This window comes from Nansenia antarctica (genome assembly GCF_963989245.1).
Source record: "Nansenia antarctica genome assembly, chromosome: 12".
Classification (NCBI taxonomy): Eukaryota; Metazoa; Chordata; class Actinopteri; order Argentiniformes; family Microstomatidae; genus Nansenia; species Nansenia antarctica.
In genome coordinates, this window is record NC_137682.1 from 7662972 (window position 1) to 7674810 (window position 11839).

An 11839-nucleotide genomic window follows, 5' to 3' on the forward strand; every position below is an offset into this window, starting at 1 on the left:
ATAAGAGCAGCCTGGATCCTCAGGACCCTGGGTGCTAAGGGAGGCGTGTTGGCTGGGGGGCTCATACAACATACAGTCAAAGCCCACGCGATCTTGTATTCCATCACTTGTTTCCAATCGCAGGTTTTGCGGCCCGTTGTTTGCATTCAGGGTTTTCGGTTCTGAAATGGGGCTGTTGTCTGTGTCACCACTCAGCCACAGACAGCTGCTGTTTCCCTGCTCTGTCTCCTGTTTGCTGATTGGTTGAGTATCCCCCGTGTCAGCACCGGAATCTCTCTCTCCTCCGTCAGCACTGTGACCCAAAGCTCCTATGAAAAATGATTAGCAACACAGTTTCAATGACTATGCATAACATGATAAACATAAGAGGTCATATCATATGACAAAGTCATATAGATGATGATAATACAACTTTTGAGTGAGAAGTACTAAATAAACACTTACTCAGTCTTTCCTGTTGGTCACCGTTTTCCCAGTCTTCCTCCACCCTCTCCTCTTTGATAACGGATGATTTGGGCACCTTCACCTCCTCAAATGACACAGGCTGTTACAGGGGGCGTGAAGAAATGTTGGAAAAAGTCAGCTATGGATGGTAGAGAGCTGGGATCATACAGAATTTATAGTGAAAGAAAGACAAGTACTTCTTATTCAGCTAAGTTTCTAAATAAAGTAATATGATGGTAAATGAAGGAGCTTACTGACCAGCCCCTGTGTGGTAATAGTCAGCCCTGCTCCTTCGCTTGAGGTCACTGCATCCCTACACAGTCTTGTTGTGGTCAACAGGGGATCAGTGGCTGAGATCTGAGATATCTGTGTTTCACCTACAAGGGAAGGGAAAAAAAGAATATGACTTGAATTGGCTACACCAGAGTTTGCAACAACAACAACAACAACAACAACAACAACAACAACAAAAAAGGTTAACAATACTGAAAGCGAAACCTGTACAGTATAGTATAGTGGATAGTGTACATACATAGCCTTTATTTATGTAAACCAGCTCTTTTCCCTTCTTGTTTTTAGTTTTTTTTTTCCTAGCACCAGCGGAGCCCCCCCTCCCAAATTTCGTTGTATGGTACCTGTACTATATTAATGACAATAAAGACCATTCATTCATTCATTCATTCGAACCTGCAAACGTAGATCTACTGCTGCTCGGTGTCCTGCTTCTAGACTCGATGCCCCCCAGGTGAGATCGAGAACGATTGATGGAGCCCCCCATGCCTGTCCTCAGTGCAGACGAGCCCCCCATGCCTGTCCTCAGTGCAGACGAGCCCCCCATGCCTGTCCTCAGTGCAGGCGAGCCCCCCATATGGCCTGTCCTCAGTGCAGACGAGCCCCCCATATGGCCTGTCCTCAGGGCAGACGACGATCGAGACACTTTAAGTTCCATCAAGCGCAGTTTCCTCTTCAGCCCATCGTTCTCCTTCTGGCTGCGGGAGATCGCCACGTTCAACACGGCATAGCCATTGTCCACCAGCTCGCAGATCTCAGCCACGGCGGCGTTAGCCAAGACCTCCATGATGGAGGCCAGCTGAGAGTGAAATGCAACAGAATTGGCCATTTTTGCGACCACCCACTAACGATCAGATTTAAAAAGGAGAGTTAGTAGAAGAAATAGGCTCCAGAAATGTAACTAGATAACCCGATCCTTTTAGATTCGATCTATGGTGGGCAATAACATAAATGTAAACAGCGCGTAGGCCGACCAGGAAGTGTTTTGGACGCCGTTTCGTAGGACGCATGCGCATGTGGTTTGAATGTCATCAGAGCAACGTATCCGGGTACTTTCCCCTCCCGTCATGTCCACGCCCCTTTTTGTGTGATAGAAGTGTAGAAGTTTGACTGGCGGTCAATGGGAATTTCTGGTCTTCGCTACTTTAATCCGATAACATAAGAAAACCGTAGTGCTTTTTAGATATTAGGAGCACAAATCCGATGGCCAGTTAGGCAAACTATTATATAGTGTCATTGCCGATCAATGATCGACATCGTTATATAGAGAACATTAATGAAATAGGGGTTGATTCATCAGAGCAGTCATACGTCATCTCCCTGTCATCTGGGATTTGTAGTTCTTCATTGCCTTCAATGACGGGAGAGCAAAGTACCCGGATGCGTTGCTCTGATGAATATAAGCCCCTTACTACTCCACTCATTTCGTGAGCTTAGAATGATAAGGTTCTATCTCCGTTTAGAATGATAAGGTTCTATCTCCGTTTAGAATTATAAGGTTCTATCTCCGTTTAGAATGATAAGGTTCTATCTCCGTTTAGAATGATAAGGTTCTATCTCTGTTTAGGGTAGTTCAGAGATATTGAGCGTCAACGTTTTTACATTCCATTATGTTCTGTGAGATGGAACCTTTGTATTTTAAGAATTACTAACTCAAACATGTCAACATTAAAAAAAAAAAAAAATAACACCACACAGGCGTTAATAAACACCTAATGGATCAGATTAGGTAAAAAAACTACATTTTGACAAAAACGGAAATAGAACCGTATAATTCTAACGCCACGATTTACCTTGGAGTTGATTTGGAAAGATAGACGTTGCGAGTCGATTTTTTTATTAGTGGGTTTGCTTCAGTAACTCCAACTATTGTTATTATTGCTCTTTCTTTTCTTTTCTTATTAGTGGGCTTGCTTCAGCATATAACACACTATCACATTTTCTTTCAACTATAATTTATATTTTAGACATTTAGCAGACACCTTTATCCAAAACGACTTACAACAAGTACATTTATGTTAGTAACATCTCTCATAAGAAAAACAAATCTATGCTAGGACCAGGGTCCATTGGCAGTCACAATGCTAAAAGAAAGATTTTATTGTATTTTAACATTTACAGTAGATAAACTGTATTATAACAATTGTTGGGCTACAGTCACTTTACACTGTTTTATTATTAGAAACAATAGCGTATAAGCAGTCTGTCGACAAGCATAAACGTTTGTACTTTAACCAACAAACAAATCAAAAGATGATACTTAATAATAAACACATATTTATAACCAACAATTTGGTCATTTATTACTTGAAACGAACTACAAGTCAATCGATATAGAGTGGTAATTTTTCAACTCTAAAGTCCTGAGCACACTTTTTATTGGTTTATTGGTATTCCTAAAATAAGACCCAAAACCTGTCCTATCGTTAGGGGTGAAAACATTTATTTTTACCTTGACATCAATGTCCAGCTCCGGAATTAAAATCCCACAAGCCGAATTGTATACAAATGTCTTCGTCAAAGTCTTGTCTACAGCCAACTGAAAACCACTACACAACTACCCCCGCACCATTTTCATTCAGGATCTTAAAGTAGAGAGGTACCGTTGTACTATGATTGTACTCTATTTAGGCATGTTTATATTTTATCTTCAAAAAGCTTACCAATGCCTCATAGACATAACATGAGACAGGTACAGATCTAAGTTGTGAGAATCCACTTGTTGCTGTCTGAGAGGGGCAACACTGCATGTCTCAGGCGTGTGTCAGTCAGCTCAGTTAAGTATGCAGGTAATGCAGCTGCATTAGGGCCCACAGACCCTCTAATATCCTATCATATCTCAAGCACCGAGTCTCTACAATATAAACTGATACTAATACTTCAATGTTACATTTCTAGGATTAGTATAAGGATTAATGCCGGGTGATTTGATGTTAAAAAATGTGCAAAGTGCTGGAGGTGTAGTGACAGGAATGGTACTCTAGTGCATATGCTTTGGGGATGTCCAAAAACCCAGGAGTTTTGGCTAGCCATACATGGTTTTCTGGAAAAAATTGTTGGCCTTGACATTCCGTTCACCCCCAGTCTTTTTATTTTGGGTGACCCCAAAGCATTAGGTGAGGTGACTCCACCACTCGCCAATTGGATCCAGACTGCGTTAATGTTAGGACGGAAACTATTGGTTAAAGAGTGGAAGGCCTCATCAGCACCAGCACCGTCTCTGTGGCACATTTCTCTTGGGCAGCTGGCAGCCCTAGAACAATTATCATATAGGCTGCTAGATAAGGTGGAGGAATATCGCTTGAAATGGGGGCAGTATCACTCATATATTGAGAAATTATGGCAACTCCAGCTCATGTAAATAGCAATATTTTTATTTTTTATTTACTTTTATTTATTTATAAATAGCAATATCCCAAATGTAAAACGTGAAAGTAAACTGCTATAAGTATGATTGTTAGACAATGCTGTAGATTTACATTGCTGTACATCACCCTTATGTTTTGTTGTGTCTATTTTTTGTCTTTTTAATTTATCGTCCAACGTCAACTGTTACTTGTGATGTATGTCTGTTCATTGTCTGTTTATTGAAAATAATAAAAACTATAAATCATAAAAATAAAAATAAAGTGCAAAGCGCGCAGAGGAATTTTGGGTTATGTTTGACACATGACATGCGTAACATGCGTAACGTTACTGAACAAACAATTGGAAGGCTCTTTGTTATTTACTTAACAACAATCAATAGCAATAGTTTGTGGCTTGTGTAGGCCTAAATACAATACCAATGTGTGCCTGCAATCTAGATCTCACATCTCCAATCAATCTAAGAATAAACTGTGAGGATTCATTCCCTATAAAGTGTAGGGTGATTTTGTTGTGGGGCAGTTCTACAAGCCAGTGGACAGAAAGCATAATCGTGATAAAGGACAGACAGAATTGTATTGTGCCCTCAGAAATAAAATAAAAAACAAAACAAAACAAAAACAGCCACAAAATATGGATAACTAGCAGCTATTTTATTGCTTCAATATACAAACAAAACTGTACAGGTATAGGCAAACATCCTCGCTTATTCCATTATGTTCTACTCAGGATTAATTGCATTTATGATATACTTGGTGACAATACATCTGCATGGCTTGAACAAACAGAATGGTTTCTCTTTTGATGAATTCTGAGGTTGTGTTTCGAAGCAAATCTTTCCCCACACGGTATGCAGATGAATGGTCTTTCTCCGGCGTGAACACTTTTGTGTCTGATGAGATTACTTGAGTCTGCGAACCGCTTTCCACACAGTAGGCAAGCAAACGGTTTCTCCCCCGTGTGGACGTTCTGATGTTTCTTAAGATAACCAGCCTGGCCAAACCTCTTGCCACAATAAGAGCAACTGAACGGCTTCTCACCTGTGTGAACCCGCAGATGAGACTGAAGATATTTCGGACAAGTGAAACTCTTTCCGCAGAATCTACAAATGTACCGTTTTTCTCGCTTGCTAATTATATGTTGTCCTCTATGTCCTAAATTCGACATGTATTGGTGGGCCCGTTTTGGCTCTGCTGTTTTCCCCCCACTCTTTACATGACTATTCAAGAGACGCCTCTCAGCGAGGTTCCCAAAGTAATCACTCCCCTTGTTAGAGATGCTGTTTTCCTTGTGGACAGTTTCCTTTGATGCATCTCTGTTAGACTGAGATTCTTCCTCACAGGATTCAGGACCAAGCATTACAGCTTCTTGTTTCACATCGCGAGACTCAAAATTGAAGAACCTGTCCATAACACTTTCATCAGTTACAAACATCTGCTGTTGCTTTGTGTGAGCAGTGACATATGAGGGACTAACTTCAGCAGCAGAAGAGCATGTTGAGCCCTCTGAATCACTGTTTGGTGGACGATTGTTCATTATAGAGTTATAGCTTGGGTATCTCCGCTTCTTTACATTATGTTCAGATGGAGTCACAGGATGGGGTCTCTGGATCGTACTCTTCCTGTCTCGGTCTGCTCTGACGTCCTGGTCATAATCCTCAATCCTGTGTCCTGTCTCAGTGTGCCCATTCGTGTCCCTTTTGTCTTCATCGGAACAAGATTCAACAAGATGCTCTGTAGAGGACAAGAATCAATCGAACACGATCGTAAACCAAGTTTCATTGTGAGTGTAAAAATGACAGCTAACTTAAAGATCTCAGGTTTAGCTGTTTTCTTACATGGTAATGATCTTGAATGAATGATGAATCTTTAAAAAAAAAATGAAAAAAAGACTTTTCTCCCCCTCCTTACTCACTTCTTCCCTACTCGTGACCACATGTGAGCTGTTGTGTTACCAATTTCAACAACATTATAACAAGATCAGCCTAAGAGTGGAGAATAAGTGGATTGTCATTTTTTTATTGTCTTACTTTGGGAACATCATTTGGGTCAGTATCTTCATAATGAATTATTTGGCATTATTTACAAATGCATCACACTAGCAAGGACCTTCTACTGAAAGAATTGACTCTCATTGCACTTACCCACTCCACAGATTGTCACTTCACCCTTTGCGTTTATGGTGTCAAACTCATCTTCCAGTCTTTCTTCTTTGATGTGAATAAGTTCAGGGCTAACCCTCTCGTTCTCCATAAGCTGTAAATTAAACCGATAAGTCCTTGTTAGCGTTTTCAATAATGGTAACTAGCTACAGGTGCTACACAAGTAATCATGTAATTGCACATGGGAAATAAGTATTATACTTGTCATAATTAGTAGGTTATTATATAGTACATTTAGACTCAGAGGCAGGTAGAAGCACCTAAAAAGGACAGCAAACAAAATGAGCCCTGTGAGAGAAAATTATTATATGTAAAAAGACATTTTTTCTACATTTAAGATTCAAACTTTGGATATCTAGGGCAAAGCTATAGAAACTGATTTCCTGTTATAACCACACAATGAAACCAGTTTCTCTACTTGAAGCTTGACATTGGCTAGACAACAGACACATTTAAATGATTACAAAGACCTGATTGCTCTCTTTTCTACCTAGATGGACTGAGCCATCTAGAACAGTTTTGGACTTTTGTGTTTCCCCAGACCCAGTACTCTAAGACCAGACTAAACCAGTTTGTGGCTATTGTGTTCCTTTTTCACCTTTGTGCCTCTAGGAGAAAGTGGGGGCCGATTCTCCCTTAACCTTCATCCCCCATCATCTTCCTCAATGTACAAAACCACACCCATTGTTAATGATTGGTTTAGAACTCAACCGAGGGCGGACTTGTTACCTGAGGGCATAAATACTGAGACGTAATGAATGAGCTGGACTTTACGAGGAACTTTGAATCGTTCAGATGCGTCTGACGAACCTGTAAACTTCCTCCTTCTGCAGAAGAATATTAAATATCTTTTCTTATACATCTTGAAACGAAACAGGCTGCTTTTATTGATAATTTGCTCTAACAGCCCCATGAAATGAATTGTGTGGTCTGTTAGTATAATCTATAATGTGGAAGATTGTAGTATTGATCAACTGTTTATTCATTCTTTATTAATACTTATTTTATCATATTAAATATTGGATGCTGATCATTTCCTTTTATATCATCCCCTTTATATAGAGTGAATGTATCACTGTATCTATTCTTGCGCTTGAGACCGTATAGCTCACGAGTGTAGATGTGTTGTGACTGTCCTTACTGCATCCAATGTGATGGTGATTGCAAGACTGGTCAATTGATAAGCCCAATGTTCAAATATAGGATACATCTAGTCATGTGGAGCTTTAATGTAAAGGAGTCACTGTTACACAATCCTCAAAAGCACCCATTCCCATATCAAGGCCATTGCTAGCGGCATCTCTGTAAATCCTCATGAAATAAGTTTTCAAAACCACCTGCCACTTAGGCTATTTGAATTTCTAATATACATTTCACAAATATACATGTGGGAAAAAATGGAGGAAAAAGAATGGAACCTCATTTAGGCTGATAGATGACACCATCACAGGGTCGCTCTCTTCTTTATATGATGGAGAATGCTCTCCATCGCTGCACAAGTTGATGACATCTTGGTCTTGACCCACGGATGACCTGTCACTCTCTAACAAAAGGGGATAAGCAGGTGTCAAACTGTCAATCAATCACAATCAAAAAGTTTTATCACAACATGATAGCGGTGATCCGACCCCCCCCCCCCTAACCCCCACACCAGAAAAATATACTACAAAATGAAGGATACAAACTTAATCCTCGACCCTCTAAAAAATGATTATGTCAACATAGTTTTCAGCAGGTCGTGAGCTTAGAATGATAAGGTTCTATCTCCGTTTAGAATGATAAGGTTCTATCTCCGTTTAGAATGAGAAGGTTCTATCTCCGTTTAGAATGAGAAGGTTCTATCTCCGTTTAGAATGATAAGGTTCTATCTCCGTTTAGAATGATAAGGTTCTATCTCCGTTTAGGGCAGTTCAGAGATATAATTGAGCGTCAAAGTTTTTACATTCCATTATGTTCTGTGAGATGGAACCTTTGTATTTTATGAATTACTAACTCAACAATTTCAACTTTTTAAAAATAACACCACACAGGCATTAATAAACACCTAATGGATCAGATTATGTAAAACGTTAAATGTAAGCGTGTAAGCTTACCTGTGTTGACATTGACAGTGAGGTGGTTCTTGGAGATGTGCGCCTCGAAAGCCTGGACTGGACCTGATCCTGGACCTGTCTGGTTCCCCATCTCCATGATCTGCAGTCTCTCCTTCAGCACATGGTTCTCCATTTGACTCCGAGAGATCTCCTTCTGACCTCGGGAGATCTCCAGGTGTAACAGTGCGTACCCCTCGTCCACCAGCACGGAGATCTCAGCCACGGCCGCGTTTACCAAGACCTCCATGATGGAGGCGAGCTGAGTGTGGAAGGGGGCACAAGTCGACATGGTGGGACAATTCTGGGACAGAATTGCTCCACTGTTGAATCGCTTAAGTTAAAGTCTCTGATATCACCAAATGTGCATTGGTCAAATTAATCTTTGATTTGGATGCCGGGCAGTTTGTTGTGGAGAGGAGAAGAGTGCACCACTGTCTGTTACGATCCTGGGAATGGAGGAGGGGGGGCATCTGGGTTCCTCTGAGCTCCCAAAGCGGAACTCCGCACACCTGTTTCCGGTCCCATGTCAGGATGTGTGTCAGGATTTATTTCAAAATAAGAGTTCAACTTTATTTAACATTTTTTAAAACATGGCAGGAATCAAATGAACCACAAACAATATGCTACTTTTTCCCAGAAGGGTTTGTAATTGTTCTTATATCCTTAATTACCCGGATGAAATGGTATTGCCCCAGAATAAATCCCCCTCCCCTTTCCCCTTATTGCAGGCCGGCATTGTAAATAATAATTTTGTTCTTAATTGTCTCGCCTGGTAAAATAAAGGTAAAATAAAATAAAGGGCTGTACAGAAATATTTTCCATGGAGGTCAGAGAACACAGGTGAGGCTTCCACATCACGCCTGCCTGCGTGAATAAAACCCTCCCAAACATGGCTTATGCTGTGCATTCGTTCGTCATGGCAAATAAAGGTTCAAACCGACAACAGCGACAGAGAGGACATATAGCCAAATGTTTATTTTAAATAAACTCAGCTGCCAGACATCTAACAATGTCAGAGAAACATGGAATGGCCTTTTTTCACATATGAACTCATTCTAAGACATTAATAATAAAATAAGCCATTTTGGTCAAATATTCAACAACGTTTTGAACAGTGAATACATGCAATACAATTATGAAACTGCTGCAATTTAGGCGGTGAAACATTCTCTAAGATAATACAGTAATATGACAAGTTTACAGTTGAGCAGCACCACAGAGGAGTTCAATCAGCATCCGGATTTATGACGAGAAAACAATAGGTTGCTTGTTTTCTGGGGTAGACCAACGGCTCCCATACAATTTTGACCCACTAAACCATTTTCTTAATTCTATGGTATTTGGCAGCACATCCCAATGATGTCCTACCAGGGGGGTAGCCAACAGTGGAGCAAGCCTTCCGAGAGGTTTTGAAGCCGGCGACATCATGTGGCAATGGAGAGAACTGCAGGGCAAATACATTGCCTGGTGCCAAAAGCATGTTTCCCCATGGAAACCCATGTACATTTTTTTAATTCGATCTGGCCTAACAAGGTTTTGGACTGCTTTTTCGGTTCCTATTCTTTCAACTTTCAATAAATATATTTAAAAAGTATGTCTACTTAAAACTGCAACTGACTGGTGCCACCAGTCAGAATTCACTATGAACGCTATGACAGCATCCATAAACGGCATTCCCAGGATTCACTGTGACAATCGCATCTCTCATAGTAATTCATTGGGCAGTCAGCAGTTCACTTCATCCAGTTATTTATATATTATTAATGGTAGCAGAAATAACCCAGGTCTATCGAATCACACTTGAATTGAATTGAATGCTATTATCAAAAATAATAACACATAATTATGTTAATTTGTTTAGCGTATATAATTATTATTGTTACTAACCCTTCACCTACAGTAGCTAACTGCAAAAAGTAAGAGTGTGCAATGCAAATGATTATGACAGGTTGGCTTTTCACTAGCAAACTACAGTAGCCACTGGTCACTGGTCACTAGTTAGCAATGTTCTTTTCTTAAAAGCCAGATATGGAGCAGGAGAATGAAGAAACTGCACGTCCTGATAAGAGGCCATCTGCCCAGAGATGGAGCCAGAAATGGTTGACAATGGTCCTGACCTGCTGTTTTATACCGGCAGTTAGCTAATCTGGGTGGGAGTTGTCAATTTCTCCGTAATCCAGATAGCCTTGGCTGGTCAATCAGATTTTTTCTGCTGGGAATGCTATCTATAGACTTCTATATTTCATGATGTGTGTCTCCCCTCAGTCAATCAGTACTTGAGTACTTGAGGTGTTGCAATGGCATTTCTTCAAGTGTAACTTGAGACTGTATTTCACCACAAAGCTTTTATCACAAAATGTACACACGAACGGCCTCTCTCCGGTGTGTACGCTCTGGTGGGATTTCAGATGGGCTGACTGTGTGAATCTCTTCCCGCACTGGGCACAACTGAACGGTCTCTCTCCCGTGTGAATGCGCAAGTGCACCTCGAGATTCTGAGACGTCGCCAGACTCTTATTACAAAGAGTGCAAATGTACTGCTTCTCTCTGCCGTCGGCACCTAATTGGATGTCACCGTGTTGGGGACGGTTTGACTGCTCCCCGTAGGCGGGGAACCTCATCATGTCCAACCCGTCAAACTCCAACGCTGTGTTCATCTCTGGCGCCAGTTGGTAGTGAGCGGGACTCATGCCGCCTGAAACGTTTTCTAGTTTGAACCCGATAGCCTCGTGGTCAATGTTTTCATTCGGTTGAAAATGAGTGACTGCCATTTCTGGCTTACCCTGTTGGTTCCATGAAGAACCACACATGTCCAGCTCTTCTTCTTTATCAGTCTGAGAGACAATCATGGTAACGTCACTGTTAGCCCCCAGATATGCCTGACCGTTAGAACTCATGTCAGACAAAGAGGGAACGAGCTGATGTTCCGGATGAACCACAATCACATCGTCAGTGTCTGATTCTGAACCGTAGGAACACACCGGTCCCATCTCGTCGTCTCCTTGCTGACCAGAGCAACCGGGCTCGTTGGGTGTCACGTGCAGTGTGTGCTGACGACCCACGCTCCTCTGTTTCCCGACAATCAACTGGGACAGAGGGCGTTTGAGGGTGTGCTTCAAAGTGTTTGTCTTCTCGTTAGTTTGAAGGACACACTTATCAGCATTCTCTTGCCAACTCCTCTTCCTGTTTCTGAAATGTACTGGACTGCCTCCTCTCCTTTCCACTCTGCTGGCCACATCTACTACCCCTGTCCCTCCAGCTGTAGTAGCTTTGGCATCTGAAAGAAGAAGAGTTCAAACAAAATCAATGCCTGTGATTGTCAGAACAAATAGAAAATGACAGGGGTGGTAGCTGTCCGAATATGTAGATCTTCCTTTGCATTTAGGCTACATAAAGAACAGACTCAAGAATGTTGTAGGGAATACATGAGCTGCCTTCACTCTGAGTGGACGATTAACATTGAACAAAAGTGTTTTGTATCATA

General features: G+C 41.3%; 2 protein-coding genes across 2 annotated transcripts; both read right to left on the bottom strand.

Moving 5' to 3' along the window:
- Positions 1-4807: 4807 nt before the first annotated feature.
- Positions 4808-7733, bottom strand: LOC308168640 (uncharacterized protein). Its single transcript, XM_080543241.1, has 3 exons — positions 7681-7733; positions 6245-6356; positions 4808-5834 (listed from the first exon to the last, which is right to left on the bottom strand). Exons 1-3 carry the CDS (start codon positions 7705-7707, stop codon positions 4843-4845), a joined length of 1131 nt encoding a protein of 376 aa, XP_080399367.1. The 5' UTR covers positions 7708-7733; the 3' UTR covers positions 4808-4842.
- On the bottom strand, positions 7707-8787 carry LOC308168818 (uncharacterized protein; the record flags this gene model as incomplete). Its single annotated transcript, XM_080543462.1, has 3 exons — positions 8356-8787; positions 7771-7805; positions 7707-7724 (listed from the first exon to the last, which is right to left on the bottom strand). Exons 1-3 carry the CDS (start codon positions 8642-8644, stop codon positions 7707-7709), a joined length of 342 nt encoding a protein of 113 aa, XP_080399588.1. The 5' UTR covers positions 8645-8787.
- Between the last annotated feature and the right edge of the window lie 3052 nt (positions 8788-11839).

Coding starts and splice junctions, on each gene's coding strand:
- LOC308168640 (XM_080543241.1), bottom strand. CDS start 7,707: ATGGTGTCATCTATCAGCCTAAATGAG. Junction 6,357..7,680: donor CATCTATCAGCCTAAATGAG/GTTCCATTCTTT, acceptor TTTAATTTACAG/CTTATGGAGAACGAGAGGGT. Junction 5,835..6,244: donor AGTGACAATCTGTGGAGTGG/GTAAGTGCAATG, acceptor TGTCCTCTACAG/AGCATCTTGTTGAATCTTGT.